Genomic DNA, 22891 nt, shown 5'->3' with positions numbered 1-22891 from the left:
CTGAAAGCCTGAAAGCAAAATTTATAATACAAAATTTCATCACTTACAATAATAAGAAGACACGTTTTATGTGGTTAGAAAGGGAACTATAGGATTATATATATATATATATATATATATATATAAACATGATGATGTAAATTCGTTCTTGTTTTGCTTTGTTTTTACATATTTGCCCGTGACCAGTGTCGAATTTAACATACAGAATTGAATGAGATTGAAACTTAGTTGATGCAGGTTTCTGACATTAGAAATTGTTTGCCTCCTGCAACATGTACATTGATTGTATCTACTGCTCTTATGTGACTCCATTGCGTTGGCCATGTGAGATGACTTCATCAACACTGTAGTAGAAGAAAACTAGTGAATTAAGCCTTAATCCATTTCCAATATATTTGAGATTTTTTTCTTTTTTTCGTTTACGTGTTTCCTTATAAACACGATAATTTTCAATAGTTGTCCTAACTATAAACGTCAATAAAAACATAGAAAATTACAGCTGGCAAAATATTCTTTAGCTTATATAGATGAAGTACCAGCTTACAAATTCACTGCACTCTCCACCAAATCCATTCTTCACGGAGAAAAAAAAAAATGGCGACAGATTCTCAACCAAACCAAAAGCTAACGCTTCCGTTAAAAACAAGAATCGCTCTCACCGTTATCTCCACCATGACCGATAACGCTCAACGTCCTGACGGAACTATCAACCGCCGTTTCCTCCGCCTCTTCGATTTCCGTGCTCCTCCCAATCCTAAACCTGTCAACTCCGTCTCCACCTCCGATTTCGTCGTGGATCAATCTCGTGATCTCTGGTTCCGATTGTACACTCCACACGTCTCCGGCGATAAAATCCCCGTCGTTGTTTTCTTCCACGGCGGTGGTTTCGCTTTCCTCAGTCCTAATGCGTATCCTTACGATAATGTATGCCGGAGATTCGCTAGGAAATTGCCTGCTTACGTCATCTCCGTTAACTACCGTCTCGCTCCAGAGCATCGTTATCCTGCTCAATACGACGACGGATACGATGCTTTGAAGTTCCTCGAGGAGAATCACGGCAAGGTTCTTCCGGCGAACGCTGATCTGTCGAGATGCTTCTTCGCCGGAGACAGCGCTGGTGGAAACATCGCTCACAACGTCGCGGTTCGAATTTGCCGTGAACCGCGGGGATGTTTCACGGCCGTGAAACTCATCGGACTCATCTCGATCCAACCTTTCTTCGGCGGAGAAGAGAGAACGGAGGCGGAGAAACGACTCGTCGGAGCTCCTCTGGTTTCACCGGGCCGAACAGATTGGTGCTGGAAAGCGATGGGATTAAACCGGGATCATGAAGCGGTTAACGTTGGCGGACCAAACGCGGTGGATATATCGGATCTGGAGTATCCGGAGACGATGGTGGTTGTTGCTGGGTTTGATCCGTTACAAGATTGGCAAAGAAGTTACTACGAGTGGATAAAGTTATCCGGGAAAAGAGCAACGTTAATCGAGTATCCAAACATGTTTCATGCTTTTTATATTTTCCCTGAATTACCGGAGTCGGGTCAGTTAATTATGCGGATTAAGGATTTTGTTGCTGAGCGCGTGGCTTCACTCTCCGCTTAATCACCATCGATAATAATGGATTTGTTAAATTAGCTCGATTAAATTAATAATAATGTATTAAGCTATGCTTATGTCTTATTAAAATCGTCTAGGCCGATGTATTATTAGTCTGTTTTCATTATTAATCAAATGTTCAACTTTAAGTGAATGTGTGTTTATGTTCTTCAAACTTGTTTTAAAGCTTGAGACGTGGGATTTTTGAACTTGTAGTAAAATACAAATGTTGGTTTCATTATAGTCAGGTTTGTTGTACTTATTAAAGGTACGAGTGGAATACAAAACAATGGAATTGATTATTTGTACGGTGAGATTCAGCAATACCGGCGGGTAGGTGAGTGAGTGAGTCCATCCCTTCAAAAGATAAGTTACGTTGCTGTGTTAGTTTGGTGAAAAGTGAGCCACAGTTAATGCATTTACTAGCAAAAGATTTAATGCCCATACGACTCTTATTTATTACTACTATCCAAAGGCTCTTGTTTAATGTAAGTGACTAAACGTAAAACGTAAGTGAAATGTATAATACACTTGTTGAGTTTTGTAATCTATATTGAGTAAATTACATTTACATCGAAAGAAAAGTAACTTGCCCTATTTGTTAAGTGTGAATTTAAACAAAATTTCTTTGTAAATTGTAAATGTAAATCCAAAACAGAAAGAAAACCTTTAGTTTATGTTTTGCGATTGACGTGCACGTTTTCACATACATAAACCATTTCTCCGATTAGTATACAATGCACCATTACATATTTTATTCGATTAAAATAACCAAGCATTATTGATCGTTACGTTGAAAGCCTAGCTCGTGTTTTCACTCCTTATTTGTTTACTACTAATTAGTGCGTGATATGAGAACGTTTAAACAATTGTTTATTTAATTAATGATTTCTTAAAGTAACAAGAAATGGTTAAGTGACTCATTGGATCGTCCGTCTTTGTCGACAATAATACATCATTCGTGTTTTTGTGTAGTCTTAATGGTGTGAGAAGACTTATGTTTTTAAGCCATACGTACACCTACTGATTAGGTGAACTGTTCTTCTCTTGGAGATGCTGACAATTAATTTTAAAAGTAGGAATGAATAAATATGCTTAGAAATGCAACTATAGTCACGAGTCCAAATCTCATAAAAATTATAAGATATGTTTTTTTTGCTTCCTTTTCTTTCTAATATCATTACTAGATGTTTCACGTTTAGAAGTTAACCAAATTGTTTTTGTTTGTTCATGATTTCTTTTTCAAAAAAATTTCTACGTATACCTTTGTGTTTTTTCTTCTTCTAGTATATTTTCTTCTAGTATGGAAATGAGGTTATGCATTCATTTCCATACCATATGATATTCTTTATTTAAAGGCCCTTTTCCCGAATGTGTTCTGTTAAAGTAGTCAAAGAAACATAAATCACTAAATGGGCCATAAAGGCCCACTAAGAGTAAGTTTGATGACAATAAGTCAATAATGGATGGTTGACCAGTCATACAAAGAAGAAAATCTGGACAAAGGTCAATTTCGCAATTAAATGCAAATTTGCAGCGTCTCTTTCTCTCTCTCCGCCGGCGAATTTCTATTGCTTCCTTCTTCTCCGTCAATTGTATCACCGACCGTCTGTACCCTCCGTTCACATTCAAACCGCGACTGGTCGAATCATTGGCCTTAGGTTAGTCAACCCTCTTTATCTTATAAAGTCTTCCTTTTTTGCCGTCAAAAATTAAAGGATTTGAATTTATTTTCTCCGGACAGTGCTTTTGTCTTATGTTGAATTGTAGAAATGGGTGGATTTGTCTTGTCTAGGTTTAATTTGAATGTAGTAGATAACACAACTGGTTGTTGAATGTTGTTGTTCATTGTGAAATGGTTTTGTGTTTTGTTTTATGTTTTTTTGAAGTTCCTGAGTCACCCCTCAAAGACTGAAACTTTGAAGTATGACTTTGATGGGAAATGAGAGATAATCACTAGTTCGATACAAAGATGTCATGGATGAAAGGTAAATCATCTGGTTGGACTGCGTTTGATCTCAAGCAGAGACAGAAACAAGGTCTTGAAAGCGAGGTCAAAGATGATGATCCATTCCCACCTGTCTCAACTAGTGTTAATGCATCCTTAGGTGTAAGAGGAAAGTTGATAAGAGACCATGAACCTTCTGAAAAGTCTTTTTCGTCCGTGCTCTTACCTCCTTCGAGATTTCCCGCATTGACAGAGAATAAAGATTGCGGAAACGAAGAACGAGGTGGAGGTTGTAAGAGAAAACCGGGCACTTCGATTCTCCCAGTAAACAGTCATGATTCAGCCTTCATGAAGCTGAAGGAAATGAACAGCTGGGCGGATGATAACTTGATAAGGGATGTATTATTATCCACTGAAGATAATTTTGAGATGGCGTTAGATTTTTTGAAAGGAATGGTTTCTTCTAGTAAGGAAGCTGAGGAGCCAACTTCTAAGATTGAGGGTTATTCATCCGATAACAGAAGATCCGAATATAAAACATTTGGGAAAACTGTTACAAGTTCAGTGAAGATGGCTGCAAGGTCCACATGTGAGGATGCTGGAAAGTACGATTTGCAAGAGAGTGATGGAAGTCCGCCTCTGGTGAATGCATCTGACAGTGAAAAGTTCTCTGATGATATCTCTGAACTAGATAGTATCATTCAGCGGCTTCAGTCCATTCCTATAGAACCTGAATGGGAAGAAGATGATCTGTACTTGAGTCATCGAAAGGATGCACTGAAAATGATGAGGTACACAAAGGCAGTGTATCCTTTTTATACTGAATTGTTGTCATGGTCAATTTATCACTTGATCGTTTTTGTCTACCCAATCCAGCGTTCATATGTTGAACTTAAGTTTCAAACTTTATGCTTGAATTTCTAGCTACGTCTAGTCAGTTTCTCATTTCAAACCTGGCTTATCTTTGATGATGAATATGTATCATCAGCTAATGAGAAATTCTCCGTCTTTGAAAAACAGATCAGCCGCAAACCATTCAAGAGCTGCCCAAAATGCTTTTCAGAGATATGATCATGCTTCTGCCAAGCAGCATTCAGAGAAAGCAAGAGAGGACTGGTTAACAGCTGCGAAGCTAAATGCTGAGGCGGCCAAGAAGATCATAGGTATAACAAATAAGGATAATGACATATGGAAGTTGGACCTGCATGGTCTCCATGCAACAGAAGCTGTTCAAGCGTTACAAGAACGTTTGCAAAAGATCGAAGGTCACTTCACGGTGAACCGTTCAGTATCACCAAATAGAGGTAGTTCGAAGAATGCAGCTCTGCGATCTGCATCACAAGAGCCTTTTGGTAGATTAGATGGGGAAGGCATGCACTGTCAAAGAACTTCTTCTAGAGAAGTACGAAACTCAGTGCAGGTTGTAACAGGTATGTCGATTTTCTGTTTATGAAGCATCCACTGATGTTTCCCTGGTTTAAGTACAATAGAAGGTAATTATGTGTCCTTTTAGTTTCTTAGTAAAAATGGGTGATGGTATTCTGCCTAAATAGTAGACACAGCGATGTTCTATGTATATTGTAGGTATTGGTAAACACAGTCGCGGACATGCTTCACTTCCTCTAGCCGTGAAGACATTCTTTGAAGATAACAGGTGAAGAAAACTCTATGATCTTCCGTTTTATATGTTTATTAATCTTTACTATAAATAAAAAGCTGAGGAATGGGATGTCACTTTGCAGGTATAGGTTTGACGAGACAAGGCCAGGAGTTATCACAGTGCGGCCTAAATTCCGACACTGCTGAAACTTTGATTGATCTCAAGCTTAGCAAATACTTTTGTGTTACTTCATTGTTGTTGTATCATATCTCCTTAAGACTTATCATTCTTCTTTGTAACATAGTCAGGTTGGCCAATTATTTAGTGTAAAAAGGTCAACAAAATAGAATGTAATGTGGCAGAGCAATGGTATATGTAGTGAGATCAAATGTAACTTAAGTGTGGCTTTTATATAAACAAAGATTGAGTTTCTCATGATTAACTTGTCACACAGAGAACAATACTCAATATATTTCATATATCCTTTCATCTTCCTTATCTTTTTCTCCTTCCTCATTAGCTTCAGAGCTTCTGCTCAAAAACCTTATTACCTTAATCATTGTTGTCCAAATACGACAACATACTCAACTAACAGCACATACTTAAGACTTCACCAATCTTAAAACCCTTTTTTCCTCTCTTCAGAGCCTGCAACGAAATAGCAAACCAAAATAATCAGCCATTGCTTCTCTACTTAACATTGGTCTCTGATTTTATGACAGCTATAAATTTGTCTTCTAGAGATTATAACGAAAGTGATAAAATGAATTTTAATGCTCTGAAGAACATTACCGTCTTGATAAATAATCTCAGGGTGAGTACTATTTCATCTCTTGAGCTGCCAAAAACAACAGAAGATTAAATAAATGCTTACAGTGGAGTGTATTCAACAGACATATAACAAACAATATGAACACACAAGACCCTATCATTTATTGAATCAAAAGTGTGATATATATCCCCTACACTTGTGTGTCTAATCATAGTGAGATTCATAGATTTGGTATCTCTGATATGCTCATAGGACCAAGCATATGCTGAATAATCCGGATCGGCTTTTGAACTCACTAAGTAACCTAATCAACTTTGGTCAGGTCCATCAAACTCGAAGCATTCTGATGGTCTACTTCCCTCTTTGAAAGAAAGTTAAAGTCGGCTTACCCGATAAGGTCTGTCAATCCATTCTCTGCTCGTAAGGAATGCTCACTACCATCAGAACCAATGATAACAAGTTCTGCCGGTTTCCCAAACGGAATTTTTACCTAGAAAGGTATCACAAGAAGGATATAAACATTAGTTCAAAGCTTGTTGCCTTCCAGAGTTTTCACAGACAAGCGCGATTTATTTTATGACAAAAAAGGACAGAAACAAATAAGGCATAAGTCTTACAGCAGTAGAAGCTGAGAAATATTCTGCAATTGTGAGATCATTATCACACTTGATGCTGTAACCTTCTCTCTTAATAGATAACGTAGCTGCTTCCCATTTATCCAGGAAACCCGTCTGTTCATGCATGTGAAGGATTAATCCACGAAAAGCCAGTGAATAGATAGCCAAAACATACGAGATAAAATGGCAAATGTTATACCGCAAGAGAAACTTTGTATGAAGCATGACCAGTATGAAGAGTCTTGTCTATATTGCTCTGCATATCTGGATCTGTGAAAATAAAAAGAGGATTACTGTTATACAATAAATTTTATTACGTTCTGATTTAAGGGAACCACTCTCTTACACAAGCAACCAGAAACAGCTCAGCGAGCAAAAAAGACAAGTGGCATAGTTTTATAGGAACCTAATAAGTGGGTGATTCTCTCTAAGTAAATAGAACAACTTACGGCAAGCGATCTTGCGATTATCATTGGCAAAAACCTTCACAAGCTCCCCCTGAAATCAGAAAGCAGCAAATGAATATTGCAAACCACATGAAAAAACAATCAGCAGAAAATAACTGTGTAAGCATATCTAACAAAACTGTTAAATCATATCTGTACTTTCCATTGGCCAAACAAAATGGTGAGGTAAATAATGGAAACTAAAATCAACATCAAGACACATTCCAGTATACCACAAAATCATAATCCTTGCTTTCCACAGAGAAGAAGTAGTCTAACATATAATATCAATAATATAAACCTTTCGGTTCCTGTCATCCAAAGGGTGAACCTCAATAGCAAGATATAAACCAACATCATCAGCAGTGATAAGGTAATTTGGCTGTTTTGCTCCTACATTAGAAAGAATTTCGTAAACGCTTAGATTCTTACTTGCATATAAAGAAATAAGAATCAGCAGGAAGGGAATGTTACCATCAATATAATTGACAGTTCCATCTTCTAGACGACATACCCACTTTGGAGCATAAAAGAAGATAAGATTAGATGCAAATCAACGTAAAGAAGCGATTCTGTTATCTGTTTAGTACGACGAACCTCAAAATTACAACTTGTAGTTCCATTAGTGGAGTAACCACAAGCCTGAAGTTCATGTCCAGGATAAGGTTCTCCTGCAATTTGGAGGTCCTCTATAGCTGGTAAAAGGTCATCACCCTCAAAAAAGAAGAAGTTTTTGGTTTCGGTCTTGCTGATAAGTGGAGTTTCGTCCACACTCGTACCTGGTTGCACATGCATCTCAAAGGTGGAGTTATTTGCAGCGCCTCTCTCCGCTGGCGATTTTCTTCTGATGCTTCCTTCTCCTTCAATTATATCACCGGCTCTCTATACACTGGTCAAACTGTGACTGCTTGACTAATTGGGGGCGTTAAGTAAGTCAACCATTTTTTTCTTTTAACCCAACAAGAGGACACTGCTTTTGTCTTATGTAGAAATGGGTTGGTTTGTCTTGACTAGGTTTAGTTTGAACTCCATGTGGAAGGCATCCACTGTTAAAGAAGTTATTCTAGAGAACTAGGAAATACTTTTGTGTTACTTCATTGTTGTTGTATCATATCTCCGTAAGACTTATCATTCTTCTTTGTGACATAGTCATTGTTTAGTGTACTCAGACAGGTCAATAAAATAGAATGTAGTGCGACTGCAGAGCAGTCATATTTGTAGTGAGATCAAATGCAACTTAAGTGGGGCTTTTATACAAACAAAGATTGATTTTTCTCATGAATAAATTGTGTCCTAAGTCCTCATCTCTAATTGATTTGCAGCTGACAAAAGCCACAGAGCCAACAAAATATTATATACCAAGTCTCATTTGTTAAACAAAAATACTCTCTTCTTTCCCTTCTTTCTCTGCAGAGCCTGCATCGAAATAGCAAACCAAAATAATCAGCCATTGCTTTCTTATAAATGAAGCTTGGAAGTCTTCTAGAGATTGTAACGACAGTGATAAAATGAATTTAATGCTTTGAAGAATAACAACATTACCCTCTTGATAAATAATCTCAGGGTGAGTACTATTTCATCTCTTGAGCTGCCAAAGACAACAGAAAATTAAATAAATGCTTACAGTGGACTATTCAACAGACATATAACAAACAATATGAACACATAAGACCCTATCATTTATTGAATCAAAACTGTGATATATCCCCTACACTTGTGTGTCTAATCATACTGAGATTCATAGATTTGGTATTCTGATAGGATCATAGGACCATGCATGTGCTGATTGATCCGGATCGGCTTTTGAACTCACTAAGTACTTAGAACCTATTTAACTTTTTTCAGGCTCATCAAACTCGAAGCATTCTTATGGTCTACTTCCCTCTTTGAAAGAAATTTAAGTTCTACTTACCCGATAAGGTCTGGCGATCCATTATCTGCTCGTAAGGAATGCTCACTACCATCAGAACCAATGATAACAAGTTCTGCCGGTTGCCCAAACGGAATTGTTACCTAGAGAGGTATCACAAGAAGGATATAAATATTAGTTCAAAGCTCGTTGCCTTTCCTACATCAAACGTTTACTTACAACAATATGAAAAAAATCAGCTGAAAACAAAAAATATGGTTTCGCTACATGCTTTTGTAGAGAAGACGTTTAAATCAGTAAACTACAGTATGCTCAGTGAAGATGCATGTAAGACGCACATCTGTTTAGGAAGTAACAAAACGTTGAAAACTATTTATTCAGCGACTCTAAAATTCAACTTATAAAATGGGACAAGCCTTATTGCTTACAGAAGCATTCCTATCGCTTAGTACTGAAATACAATATGTATGCATCATAAGTTCAGAACCTATCTAAGAACTCTTCAAATATGCAAAGCTCCCTCCATACCCACACCGCCACACGTTTCGCAGACAAGCGCGATTTATTTTATGACAAAAAAGGACAGAAACAGATAAGGCAGAAGTCTTACAGCAGTAGAAGCTGAGAACTTTTCTGCAATTGTGAGATCATTATTACACTTGATGCTGTAACCTTCTCTCTTAATAGATAACGTAGCTTCTTCCCATATATCCAGGAAACCAGTCTGTTCAAAGCCACATGCATGTGAAGGATTAATCCAAGAAAAGCCAGAGAAAACATAGCCAAAATATACGAGTTGAAATGGCAAATGTTATACCCCATGAAAAACTTTGTATGAAGCATGACCAGTATGAAGAGTCTTCTCTATATTGCTTTGCATCTCTGGAACTGTGAAAATAAAAAGAGGATTACTGTTTCTATATAGGTCTGCCAATAAAAATTATTAAGTACTCGAAGAATCCTTCAGATTTAAAGGAACCACTCTCTTATACAACCAACCAGAATTAGCTCAGCGAGCATAAAAGATGTAACATCTTAATATCAAGACGTAAACTGACAAGTGGCCCAGTACTCAAGAGAGTGATTCTCTAAGTAAATAGATTAACTTACGGCAAGTGATCTTGCGATTATCATTGGCAAAAACCTTCACAAGCTCCCCCTGAAATCAGAAAGTACCAAATGAATATTGCAAACCACATGAAAAAACAGAAAAACAATCAGCAGAAAACAACAGTGTAAGGACATCTAACAAAACTGTTAAATCATATCTGTACTTTCCAACGGCGAATCTTTTCCCCTACAAGATTTTAGCATGAAATCTAGCCCACGAAACAAAACGCTGAGGTAAATAATGGAAACTAAAATCCATATCAAGATTCCAGTATACCACAAAATCCTAATCCTCGCTTTCCACAGAAAAAAATTATTCAACATATAATCTCATTCATACAAAAAGATATTAACCTTTCGGTTTCTGTCATCCAAAGGCTGAACCTCAATAGCAAGATATAAATCAACATCATCAGCAGTGACAAGGTAATTTGGCTGCTTTGCTCCTGCATTAGAAATTCGTTAGCGACTACATTCTTATTTCCATATAAAGAAATAAGAAAGAAAATTCGGCAGGCGGGGAATGTACCATCAATGTAATTCACAGATCCATCTTCTAGATGACAAACCCACTGAAAATTGAAGAATAGAAGAAGATAGATTAGATGCAATTCAACATAAGTAAGGAAGCGATTCTGTTTTTTTATTTAGTACGCACCTCAAAATTACAACTTGTCGTTCCATTAATGGAGTAACCACAAGCCTGAAGTTCATATCCAGGATAAGGTTCTCCTGAAATTTGGAGGTCCTCTATAGCTGGTAACGGGTCATCATCCCCATCTGTCAACAGTGGTTCAAAATATTGAGACAAGTGATAAACCATAATGGAATTAGTATTATTAATCATTACCCTCAGAAAAGGAGGAAGGATGTTCTTCAAAAACTGGGGACAAAAGAGGAGAATTTGAGGAGCTTGGGTCATCAAACGCAGACTTATATGATGGATTTTGGGCATCGTCGACCACCGTCTTGCTGATAGGCTCAAGAAACTGAACATGCTTAGGTGGAGTTTCGTCTACTTTCTTCAGAGCAGGAGATTCGTCTACACTCGTACCTGGTTGCACATGCATCTCAAAGGCTGCCGACTGACTGGTACACACGAAACGCATTTAATCATCAAACTATGTTCAACATTGCAGAAAATTATCCACCAATAACTACAGTGCATACAATCAAGTGAGCACTACGAAATTGATCATAATCGTAACAGGAAGAAGTTAGATGATCTGGCACATCATGACAGATCAAGACATAAGACACATAAAGAAGAACAGCACCTTATATGGCCTACGACTAATCTGATACTTTTGAGAATTGAAATCATCATATTGCCCAGAGCGAACAGGAAGTTAGAAAATATAAGCATAGGAAAAAGTCATGAACACTCAGAGTCAGAAGAGGGATACTAACTATTGGCTTAGAACAAGGAATTCTCGAGCGTCAAGATTCATTGCCAAATCAAATCAAATACTTTTCAGCGTGTTTTACAAGGCAAGAGAAAGCAGTCAGAGTCAAGAACCAGAGTCAAGAGTCATAGCCAAATTAAATCAAATAACTTGTAAGACAAACTTAAGAGTCAACAACAAACAAAGGGCCAAGATGTCACGGACTTGTTCCTACCTAACATGAACATGTGGCTTTAACTCCTTTTTTTCCCGCGGTAGCTAAGTTAAGACCCAACCCTAAGAAAGAGAAAGAAACTAAATGCTCCGGTTGTAGTTCCTTGGATGATTTACAAATAAAGTATCCCCAGTCCCCACCCTATTATATCCATTGGGATAGATATATACAATGCTCTAGCAACTACATGTGTATATTTCATAAATATTGAGTGGGTGCACGTAGTTTTCATCATACAGTTTGGAATATCAACCTTTGCAGGGACAAACCCACCTGTTCACAAGAGGTGAAAACGTACTAGAATCATCAAGATGGTAATTCCTCACAGCTGAGCTACTTGGCTCATCTTGCTGCTGGCGCTCCAAATTCCAGTCTATGGCTGTGTGATCATGAGAATACACGGAAACCTTTGTCTGGTGAAAACACAAGAAGTAATTTAAGATTCAATTCACTCAAGCTTATGATATAACACTGAGGAATATGAACATACGGAGTGGGTTAATGCTACACCAGCTGAGCGCGATGGAGCCAAAGGGGAATCATTTGAGTTGTTCACATCTGACTGCCAAGGTGCTAATTGATATTCTGACTCCTTCAACTTTGTCTAGTACAAGAAAAAGATCAGAAACAATCATCTATCATGGGTCTGTAAGAAATACAGTCAATTCAATGCTAGGAAAAAAACTGCAGTCGAAAATAAAGCAGACACTGAGATTTAACACCAGATAAGCCCATACCAGGATAACATACCTCAGTAAGAAGGAGCTTTTCTTGTAGATGCTTAAACAGAACCTGAAAAGAAAAGAAAAAAAGTAGCTGTAAACGCCAATCACTAGTTTTAACAAAAAACTGCAAGAAAAACTTCACTTTCAAATATAATGACGCAGGGTATAATATATAATCGGTCATTTAACTTCTTATCCAAATTTTCTATGTTCTCTGGTTCTCCATGACTCCACATAAATTTCACAGATAAGACAACAAATGCTTATTCTTCCTTATCCATGGAGCTCAAAATTATGTCAACCAAGCTCCGTTAATCATCGATATAGGATACCCCAATTTCACTGAAAGAGATCTCAAGTCATGGCCATTACTTAATATTCTACAAGAAATATTTTTTTACATTATTGGTTCATGAATTTCAAAGGATGTGAATTTGAAACATTTCCAGGGTAGGGTGCTGTACGGCTCTTTTGAAGTCAAGTCTAATGCAGTGCAACAAAACCTCTCAAATTAATAGGCTACAGTATACAGTTAAAGTCAAAAGATAGGAGCTAGAGATGGTCCGAACTTGCAACAGAATAACAAAACAAGAAACGCAAGATTCCAACACAAGTTATAATAAAAGATAAAAGATAGCGAGAGACAGCACTTCAGATTTTGGATCTGACCTTCACGTTGCTAACAATAGACTGAGCATCAGAAACCTGTGGTTGCAGAGAATACTCCGATAACAGAGGTAACAAGTATGATACAAATGTAGATCTTTCTTGATGTGTAGCCTGGAAAAAAATCCGAAAAAAGCACATTGCTTGGATTAATTAACCAGATTTCGCGTAGATATATATATATACCAGTTGCAGTATGTAGTTATCCAAAAACATGATGAAAGAGAGGGGCCAGAGAAAAATCCTAGTTTGAAAACTGGAGTGGAAACTGAAATAATTCATGGTGTCCAGCCAAAAAGGGTTACCAAAGAAAAAGGAAATGAGGAATTAAAGCGTATACCAGAAGACAGACAGTTATTGCTGTATTCCCACACACACAAAATGATAGTACCTGTAAGGCGTATGTTAGGCGTATATTTTCCTCAATTATCTCTTGTCTGTAAGAGAGAGCTTTTGATGAAGTATCAACAAGATCTTGTTGCTGTTGATCAAATGCCTGGTTACAACAGCAACAATCTTTGAGCTTTCAAACAAAAAATTAAATAGATTTAGTATAAAATAGATAAGTAAAAAAACAAGAAAGGCCAACCAGACGCATGTAGGCAATTCGCTTTTCCAGAACATATTTTTCATTGCGAATTTTGGCTTCCTAAAAAATAACTAAAATGTTAGTCATCTAATTTAGCATAAAATTAACAAGAATGCAAGGGATGAAACAACAGAAAGCATAAATGACTACATATTTTATTATGCCATTTACTCTTATGGTCGTCTGGGCTTTATTTGTGGTTGAGCTGATTGTTTCGGGTTTTGCTCTTGTTTTGTGCCCTTTCGAAGTGAACATATAAATCATTGAAGAGATTATCTTTGGTTTGGATCAATAGGAGTTTGCCGTTTCTCCGATGAAACAGAGTAAGATATATGCAGGTCTTTCTAAGTAGCAGAAAATCTATCTTTTCCCATGAATATTATACTCTGTTTATGACAAACTTTTATTGATCAAAACCATAGATGATTTTCAATGCTTGTTATGTTCACTTGGGCAAACAAGAAGAGAAAAACCATAAGCAACCAAAGAAACCTGACTCAATCACAAACAAATCCCAAGGAACCACAAAAGTTAGTAACATAAAAGCCCAATAATGACTAGAAATCTCCCATGTCGAACAGGACTCACCTTAACAGAACAGTCAGTAAGATATTTCCTCAAGTGCGAAATTTCTTGTTCCTGCTCCTGGACCTTGTGAATGAGGTCCTGCATAGGTACATAGTCAGGTTAACAGTTTTTCATTTACACCAGGAAAACCAAGGCGTAGTAAGTATGATGAAGACCTGCTTCCATGCATTGCCTGAATGATTTACTTCATCAACTGGCATAGATCCATGAGTAGACGAACTGACGTGTGCAACATGCTCTCCTTCCAACCGCATTCTAGCAGATATCAGATCTTGAGAATTATTCAAATTCATCTAAGCCATAAGATTGACAAGTACAATCAGCACACGCCAGAGTGGTAGTTTGTGTTCCAGTACCTCATAGGAGATAATGACGAATCAAATTGAGAGGGACCAGCACCATCAATAGCTCCTCTGACAATGCCATTAATTATATTTCCTTCAGAGTGGCTTTCAAAACGATTACTCACAGTAGCTTCTGCACCATTAGCATTCACATGGGGGTGAACAACCAGCAAGCCTGATGAATCAGCATCTGAAGCTTTGACCACCACACTCTTCTTCCAGTCAACTGGCTGGTGAACCAGGCTGGACACAGTGGTAGAATTTGAGTGATCTCCGAGATTAGAAGTTTGGGGTAAGAATTCATCTGATTTCTAGGCAAGATAACAAGAGCAAGACTACCAATCAAAAATTTACCAAATATGATCTACGAGCTACTAAACGCATACCATGGAAGTATCACCATAACTAAGGAAAAGGATCCTCACTAATTGCGAAATACAGATATCTAATAAAGACAGCACAAAAATCAGAGATCCTCTCTTTTCCTTTAACTAGACAATTACTTACATATTTAGCCAGTTCCAGAGCACTTCTCTGAAGTTCAGCTTTTAAACGGCTATTCTCCTCCACCTGCTTAGAGGATAAAAACACAGTCTTAGATGCCCAAAATACTTCGATGACAAACAAAAACCATTATCTTGCAGTGGCAAATGCTAAGAAACGAGAGACAGATCCAACACTCCAGATACTTAATTATCCCCTATCCATCAACCAGACTTAGTAAACCTTGCATTTCACAGCTATATCTCTAATAAAGCAGACATCAATACAGAAATTTACACAGCACTCCGGGAAATGGATTGATGGAGGAAGTACTTCTTCCCCCTCCACAAGTTGAAACAATTTCAAATAAAGAAACAGAGAGAGAACTAGACCTGCTCCTTGATGGTGGTTTCTGCTGCTTCAACAGCTTTGATGACCTGAAACAAGTTGTCGTTCTTAAACTCGTTCTCAGCCGAACGAGAAGAATCTTCAAGACCCACTCCGGAAAATCTCTCAGCCAATCTCTCCTCATGGCCGTTCTCCATCTTCAGCTCCTCACTTCGAAGCTGACTAAATCCCAATCAAATCCCCAAAAACTTGACCAAAGGACTCCTCTAATTTTCTCTCTCTTGTGCTTCTTAATTATCATGACTTCATCTGAGCGTTTAAGTAATCAAATCTCACACGAATGAAACAGGAACAACCAAAATTTTCCGAGGAAATTTCTAAGAAAAAACGGAAATTGAGCGTGTTGATTTGAGAAATGGTAATGATTGCGAGAAAACGATAAGAAGCAATTGCGCAATCACATGAGAAAGAAAAACCCAGAGAAAAAAATGGGTTTTTTTATTGAAATGAGAAGAAAGTTTCCTCCTTTGTCTTCGTCTTCTTCAAGCAATCTTTCTCTCTGTCTGTCTCAATCAGTTTTTAATTCTAGACTGGTAAGTGTTGTGCTGACTTCTGGGTTTTATATATGATTTCCCTTTTTTTTATTTAAAATAAATATTGCACTACTTATTTTTGTTACCTACTAATAATATTTGCAAAAGATTCATGATTTTTCAAATAATTTGAAGGAATCTTCAATTCAACAATAATGTCTTCATTAGATTTTAAGAGGAGACTTTTTTTATAACAAAAGTCAGAATCTTTGCATTATGTGCACTAAATTCAGCAACAACTGTTTTAGAGAAATAAACAAACTACACACTTTTCAGACTTAATTCTAAGCTTTTTTGTAAGTTCTTCAATTAGGTTTTGATGTGAGATAGAAGTTTGGTCAGTAACACTGCACTCTCTCCTGTTTTCCATACTTTGAAATCTGGAACTCCAACAAAGTACTCTTCGTCACTCCACGTTTTGAGATCTGTGAGAGAGAATGGTCCATGTGTTTTTCCTTTAGGGAATTCATAGAACCACATTACCTTCTTTGGATCATAGTTCTGGTAAGCTTGATCATCCTTGTCCTTGTCATCATCACTCTCATCATCGCTCAATTCGATAATCTCTAGTGGATTTGATTGAGCTTGAGGTTGGTTAGAGAGATCAATCACTGGAGTACTTGACTGATGCTGACTGACTTTGGTATTCATTTCTCCTTTAGTAATAGAGTCCTTGTTCTGTGTGATGCCATTTGTTGGCGGCTCGTACACATCTTCATGGAGATCCTTGTTACCTGGATTGAAGTTACAAAAAGGATGGTACGCACCTGCAGAAGCAGTCTGTATTGGCTGGTCTTCTCCATCACGGAGCTCGGAATTTTCTAGAGTTTTATGGATACTAGAATCTGGTGAGTCACTTAGTTGTTTTTCTTCATCACTTTGATGAGCCTCAGTGAAGGCCTCAGGGTTTGGTACAATGAAGTCATTTTCTATTTTCCCATCATCATCTACAAACTCAGGTTCAAGTTCTTCTGCAACAACTTCGGGAACTTCACGCAACAGCCTCAACTGTTCTTCTGGATTCTTAAGAAGCTTGGAAATTTCTAGACTTTTCTTGACACTAGAATAAACAGGTGAATCTCTTCGTCGTTGTTCTTCATCACTTTGATGAGCCTCAGAGTTTGGTACAATGAGGTCATTTTCTATTTCTCTATCATCATCTACACATTCAGGTTCAAGTTCTTCTGCCACAATTTCTGGTACTTCATCCAATAGCCTCAACTGTTCTTCCGGATTCTGAAGAAGCTCCCTTTTTTCCAGATACTGGGATAGCGTGATAGCTAGGAAGTCAAGAAAAAAGTAATAACAGAAAGAGTCTCAATCTCACTTCTCCACTAGTTACTCTTCAAAGAAAAACAATATATTAATATTGATAATGCTTTATAAAAGGATATTCTCTTCGCCAACCCTTTTCATTGGCCTGATTAATAAGCCTTTGTAACACTACAAGTTCTCTTGCAATCCACTAAAAGACATTCGCAAAAGTTGTTAGTTATGAAAATCAGTTTTTCTGAATAACAATTTGCAGCTTCATACACAATCTGACATAACAACCAGGATTTTGATTATCTTAAAAGTACTATGCTGCAAAAGTGATCTTGGAATTCACTGTCAGATGTGAGATAAATAGGAGATGCAGCAATGAATGGGGAAGATATTTGATATCATATCAAATATAGATTAAGTTAGCAAACATACATGTTTTGTCACATCTTCATGCAAACTTCGAGCCTTTTCTTCCATATCCACCTGTCAATGGTTAGAGTAGATTAGATTAGAGAACTGAAATAAATCAGAACCACTATAATAAACAGAGTATGGGAGCCACTAGCAAGAGTAAATGTTAGTAGAGAAAGCTCTAAAGACAACAAGGCAAGAAACTAAGGTACCATTAGCTACTTAATAGATTAAGAAACTTACAACTGTAAGTCTCTTAGCAAAGCCATTATTTATTCTTTGATGCAGTTCTTCACATTCCTCCTGCCAAAGTTAACATGAAGCTATTATAAATCATAAACAGGAAGCACTCTATATGTCAAGTAAAACCAAAGTTGTGACTAGCCGTTATCTAAACAAGAAAGATTGCATAAGATAGTACATCTTCAGATAACTAGAAAATTAGATCAGTCAATAGCCACTTCTCAAGACACAGGGCTACCTGAGGACTTATGGTCTGAAATCACAAACAATCAAAATTACGCTCAAAGGGGGGAACAAAGATCTTGCGCACTATTCAATTTCGTAGAGAAAAGGTTAGGATATTGAGGACTAACTTTTTGTCTTGATTGTCATTGATAAGAAGCACAAAAGCGGAACACGCATGGTTCTAGGAACATTACCTGAGAGAAATCATCATCTGATAGGGAAGAGGTCGTAACATCTTTTAGATAATACGAATAATTTGTAACCTGAAGAAGATTACCATCAATCAGATTTCCCTCCTTCACACCTAGTTAACAAAAAAACAAAACACAAGACAACTTAGCCTCCTACAGCAGACCAAATATATTTGATGAAGCTGACTATATAAGAGATGTGATTAGTGATAAAATAGTTAAAAGAAGTCACAAATGAATAAGAATATAAGAAGTTACAGAATTTAGTCATTGGAGTGAAACACTTCATGTTGATGTTTTGACTGTCCAACTAGGCTATGTACAGGATTCAGATGGAAATTACCTGTCACGTGAACAAGCTGACAGGGATTCTTGATCCTCACAAAAGTCCCCACCACTTTACTCTCAAAAGTTTCAGGTGACTTTGCTAGTTCCTGGACTAAACTCTTTCTTAAATACAGGCGCTTGACATTATCGCGCACTATCGCAGCAAAAGTACCTTTAGGCTTTGACACAACCTGTTTCGTCTGTTTAGCCACCTTATCTGATGGAGACAATCTCTGTTGTTTATCATCCTCTGGAGAGTATAGATAATCAAAGTATGAGTCTTCCTGATTCTCTACATAATGCTTCTCTATCAAATCAGGAACTTTGATTACATTTATCTTCCGAGTCCCGAAAAGCAAACGCAACTTCTCATCACAAGCTACTGTCTTTCTCCTCTTCTTGTTCTTGGAAGGAGTTTCACGGTTTTTCTCGCGGATATAGCTCATTATAATCGCTGTAACATCATTCTCAGATATCTTGTTGGTGGTATCTCTACCAAGTGATTGAAGAAACTCAATGAGATTTTTCGAACCCCATCCAACAAATTCCAAACTTTTAGGTTTTCTCAACCTCTTTTTACTCGAACCCTTCACTTTTCCATTGTCATCCTCCATTCTAAGTTAGACCCTGTGATATTTCAACCAAACAAACAAACAAACAAATAAAGGTCAGACCTTTCGATCGCCATTTATAGAAACATTAACCTAAAACCATCCTTGTTACGACAAAATTTCCATTAAAGAGAAGTAAAAGTTTCTAAAACTAAGAGAGAGGAGAGAAAACACATTACAACAGTGATGAAATGCAAAACCTTGACGGGTATGTGAAACGGCACGAACTAAAGACGGAAACTTTCGAATGTAAGAGTGAGAACCGTCGAATTCGGTGACGACCCTCGAGAATGTATGATCCGGAGGAGTCGCAGGACGGTGACGAGAGAGAGAGAGAACACACACTCGAAAGCGACTGCTAGAGACAAAGGACACTGTTTCATTTGATTTTATCCAATTTTGTTGAGTAAATAGTGTTGGCCTCTGCGACTCTGCGTTGTCGGGTCACCCACCCAGCCCTACCCGATCCGCATTATCAGAACTTTCTAGACAAAGGTCATAATAGAATTAGAAATTATATTATTTCTTTGGGGCAAAATATATTTGTAATAGGTAAAAGTATGGGTTAGTAATTAATGGGATAATTCAAAATTTCAAATTATCCTATTGAACAAAATTAATAATTTTAAAATAATAAAATTTATAAATTTTTTCAATTACTAAAAAAATTATCGAAACTCATTCATTCTTAATTTCCCAAAATCATTCGAAATGATCTGGACATGAATCCGTAACCACCATTATATTGGGTGTAACATCTTTAATCCGAAAAAAAAAAAAAAAAAGGTCTAGCTCTTGAGTATGAGCCTTATTCTTCTTATTTGTTCCTCTTTATCATATCCATTTATGTTTCTTTTTTTTTTTTTGGTAAAACCATTTATGTTTCTTGTTCTTGTTTTTGTTACAAAACGACTAACACAAACTCTCATCTTAGCTACAAACTCTCATCTTAGCCTACAAATGCTCATACATCAAAGATTCGACACAATATAAGTGTGATACATAGAACCATAGATGAGTATTTTGTTCACTCAATTACGACACAATTGTGTAAACTAATATTTGAGAATGTCTCTCCATTTGAGTGGCGTAAACTAGTCAAAATCAAAACTAGCAAAGAGTTTAAGGTAATCATTTGTACTTAGCTAAGTTTATTTCCTATATAGTATTTTACATACAAACATTTCTCTGTTAGGTTGTAAGTGATAGCTATAAGGAACGAAGGAGCAAACAGATTCCTCACACCACTAGCCGCAAAGGAATGGTTAGACTAGCAGAAGATATGGTAAACATACTACAATTATGTTGCATGTTTTTTTCTCATTGACTACTTTTGAATACTTATTTGTAAGAAAATTTTGTTCTGAATTAGAAAAAGGAGAGTTCAAATCCAAGTGAAGTGTCAAGGCTAAAGGTCTGGATCAAGTCACGTACCAGAAAAGATGGTACACCAGTGAATACAAATGCGGCTGAGAAGATTGTGAGTTACAAACTATTGTACTATGTTCTGCGTGTTGGAATTAGATCATAACGTTTGAAGCTGTATCTTGTGATTAGCAGAGAGAGGCAGCTGAGATTGTTAAAAGTGATACTGCAGCATCTACTTGTTTTGATGGCCAAGATTCACTTAGCCAGCTACTAGGACCTGATAATCCTGGTCGAATGAGGGCAATGGGTAGAAACATGAATAAGACCAAATTAGCATGTTTCCAAGTGAAGAACAAGTGTATGGCAGATATGGAAGCGAAGCAAACTCATCTATTGTTGAAGGTCAATGAGTTAGAAGATGTAATTGAAAAATTAAAGAACCAGGTTAGACACTTCTCTACTTATAGTTTAAGCTGATGCATTATAACACTATATTTGACTTTGTTTTATTTTTGTAGCAGAGACAAGAGCTTGATGCTGCTTCAAACTCAGCTGCTAGAGTAAGTTTTTAATTTATATCAAATGCATGTTTTATTTGTTTCTGGAAACTCTAGTAACTAGTCTTTTATGCATTTTTTAGAGCGTAAACAAAAGATCACAACCTAAGTGTATCTTGATTGATTGGACTGGTAATGGTGATGCAATTGTTGCTGAGGGGCGCATTATTACTTCTGATCCAGATGAGTTAGTGAATGATTGTCGCTTAGGCCCTTCGGATGTCAAAGTTTTGGTAGACACTGCTACAGTACCAGACACATATCTTTGGAAACCTGCACTTAACATGTGCACAATTGAATCTGCTATCGGACAGATGATTGCTTGGCCTGCCTCTAGGTGTGTCAACATAGAAAATGAGCAGGAACCAGAAGACATTGAACAATTGGTAAAGTTTATTATTAACCCTCATGAGTATAGGAATATTTATATCTATGGAACAATGATCATGTTTTGTGATTGTGTTTGACAGAGCCAAAGAACTAATTCAGCGATGAACAAATGCAAGCTGCTGGATTTGTCTGCAGATGACGTGGTTGTTGCTGAAGGGCGTTGGCAGACACAAGATCGTGATGCCTTAGTAAATGGGCTACCTCTGGGACCAAATGCAGTGAAGATCTTTGTAGATGCGGTATGTCAACCTGAGACATTTATCTGGAGGCCTACGATTGATGTAACATACCTTGAGGACTGTCTACAAACATTTGTATCATGGCCTGTGAACAAAGTCGTCTTTCAAAACCCAACAGATGCAATAGGTCAGCAATCTCCAATTCAGAAAGCTGCATCAACTCAGCAATGTTCAGGAGCAAAATCTGCAGCAACAGCTCAGAAATCAGTGGGAACAAGTCAGAAAACTGCTGCAGCATGTCAGAAAACTGGTCCAACAGTCTCAAAACCTCCTGCAGAGAAGTCTCCACCATCTGGTCAAGAATCTCCTATCCAGCAAAGTCAACGACCTACACTAATAGCCCCTCTTCGAAGATCTCCTGTAAGTCTTTTTGATATATTGTGCAGGTGATTGTGATTATTAGATCTCTTTGTTATAAACTGACTAGTTTTTTAATCATGACAGCGTAAAACGGGAGCTGAGGTCATCAAAGAAAATAAAAAATGCAAGTTGATGGATATTAGTGGAAAGAAGCAGATTGTCGCCGAAGGACGTGTGAATTCAGTCGACCCAGACATTAAGGTCCACTGTGTTCGCTTGGGTTCAAATGCAGCTAGAGTATGGGTTGATATAGTGAAGATAGATGATGCAGCTGTTTGGAGGCCATCAGCTGAAATCGAGTACATGAGAGATGCACTTGGTTCAGCTATTGCATGGCCAATGGATAAGTTGGTCATCTTTTGATCAGTTTAAGAAACTGAGGTATGTATACTGTCTTGCTTGTGCTTTAACTTGATTTGTTGATGATATCACAAATCTGATATAAGACTGCTTCTTGCAGGGGAATGAAGTAACTTTGGTCCATGTTAGCTAGTTTTAATTAAGTTTAAGACAGAGCTAATCATCAACTTATGACTTGTGTTATGTATTTTATTTTGGATTAGAACTTCTGTTATGTATGATGAATGATTATGTGAACTTTTACTCTTAAGGATATGGAATCAGACTTTATGTGAAATGATTTTTATTTCTATGTGTTCATGTTTAGAGCTATATGAAAAATTTATAATTATTCTCAGGAAACCCATATAATAGCAATATGAAAACATATACAATAGCAAATAAAAAAAACTTATCTATACTTCTATCATAGCACTAAATATTTGTTT

At 37.2% G+C, this 22891-nt stretch overlaps 6 protein-coding genes across 8 annotated transcripts; 3 read left to right on the top strand and 3 right to left on the bottom strand.

The window, feature by feature from the left end:
* Nucleotides 1-447: 447 nt before the first annotated feature.
* On the top strand, nt 448-1834 carry LOC9310201 (probable carboxylesterase 18). Its single transcript, XM_021023512.1, has one exon. The coding sequence runs from the start codon at nt 595-597 to the stop codon at nt 1600-1602; it is 1008 nt and encodes a 335-aa protein (XP_020879171.1). The 5' UTR covers nt 448-594; the 3' UTR covers nt 1603-1834.
* A 1247-nt stretch (nt 1835-3081) lies between these two features.
* Nucleotides 3082-5579, top strand: LOC9308130. Of its 2 annotated transcripts, XM_002874087.2 has the most exons (5): nt 3084-3257; nt 3486-4335; nt 4565-4974; nt 5129-5198; nt 5287-5579. In XM_002874087.2, exons 2-5 carry the CDS (start codon nt 3569-3571, stop codon nt 5348-5350), a joined length of 1311 nt encoding a protein of 436 aa, XP_002874133.1. In that variant the 5' UTR covers nt 3084-3257; nt 3486-3568; the 3' UTR covers nt 5351-5579. The 2 variants fall into 2 exon arrangements, with proteins under 2 accessions (XP_020879569.1, XP_002874133.1); XM_021023910.1 differs by lacking the exon at nt 5287-5579 and having other exon boundaries at nt 3082-3257; nt 4565-5037.
* Nucleotides 5536-15909, bottom strand: LOC9308128. 2 transcript variants are annotated; one of them, XM_021023908.1, is made up of 21 exons: nt 15367-15909; nt 14999-15061; nt 14504-14802; nt 14303-14402; nt 14148-14225; nt 13560-13619; nt 13362-13466; nt 12974-13084; nt 12330-12371; nt 12070-12183; nt 11853-11992; nt 11030-11048; nt 7577-7774; nt 7454-7496; nt 7281-7372; nt 6983-7031; nt 6733-6803; nt 6534-6647; nt 6306-6406; nt 5937-5982; nt 5536-5792 (listed from the first exon to the last, which is right to left on the bottom strand). In XM_021023908.1, exons 1-21 carry the CDS (start codon nt 15517-15519, stop codon nt 5733-5735), a joined length of 2058 nt encoding a protein of 685 aa, XP_020879567.1. In that variant the 5' UTR covers nt 15520-15909; the 3' UTR covers nt 5536-5732. The 2 variants fall into 2 exon arrangements, with proteins under 2 accessions (XP_020879567.1, XP_020879566.1); XM_021023907.1 differs by lacking the exons at nt 5536-5792; nt 5937-5982; nt 6306-6406; ... (4 more) ...; nt 7454-7496; nt 7577-7774 and adding exons at nt 8158-8395; nt 8522-8567; nt 8892-8992; ... (4 more) ...; nt 10489-10531; nt 10618-10739 and having other exon boundaries at nt 10810-11048.
* A 151-nt stretch (nt 15910-16060) lies between these two features.
* Nucleotides 16061-16777, bottom strand: LOC110227905 (uncharacterized protein At5g08430-like). Its single transcript, XM_021023911.1, has one exon. It carries the CDS (start codon nt 16564-16566, stop codon nt 16225-16227), a length of 342 nt encoding a protein of 113 aa, XP_020879570.1. The 5' UTR covers nt 16567-16777; the 3' UTR covers nt 16061-16224.
* LOC9308127 (uncharacterized protein At5g08430) lies at nt 16737-19664 on the bottom strand. Its single transcript, XM_021023909.1, is given in 8 exon segments — nt 16737-16832; nt 16834-17188; nt 17310-17380; nt 17614-17664; nt 17836-17895; nt 18255-18364; nt 18595-19205; nt 19390-19664. Coding segments are annotated over 7 exon segments (1341 nt in total). The 5' UTR covers nt 19193-19205; nt 19390-19664.
* A 596-nt stretch (nt 19665-20260) lies between these two features.
* LOC110227132 lies at nt 20261-22753 on the top strand. Its single transcript, XM_021020463.1, has 9 exons — nt 20261-20316; nt 20385-20474; nt 20562-20669; nt 20750-21001; nt 21079-21117; nt 21198-21500; nt 21585-22103; nt 22188-22484; nt 22564-22753. Exons 2-8 carry the CDS (start codon nt 20451-20453, stop codon nt 22464-22466), a joined length of 1524 nt encoding a protein of 507 aa, XP_020876122.1. The 5' UTR covers nt 20261-20316; nt 20385-20450; the 3' UTR covers nt 22467-22484; nt 22564-22753.
* The last annotated feature ends 138 nt before the right edge of the window (nt 22754-22891 follow it).

Source organism: Arabidopsis lyrata, assembly GCF_000004255.2.
Source record: "Arabidopsis lyrata subsp. lyrata unplaced genomic scaffold ARALYscaffold_6, whole genome shotgun sequence".
NCBI classification, from domain to species: Eukaryota; Viridiplantae; Streptophyta; class Magnoliopsida; order Brassicales; family Brassicaceae; genus Arabidopsis; species Arabidopsis lyrata.
Note: the sequence above shows the minus strand (reverse complement) of the source record. Positions and strands in the feature narration are given on the sequence as shown.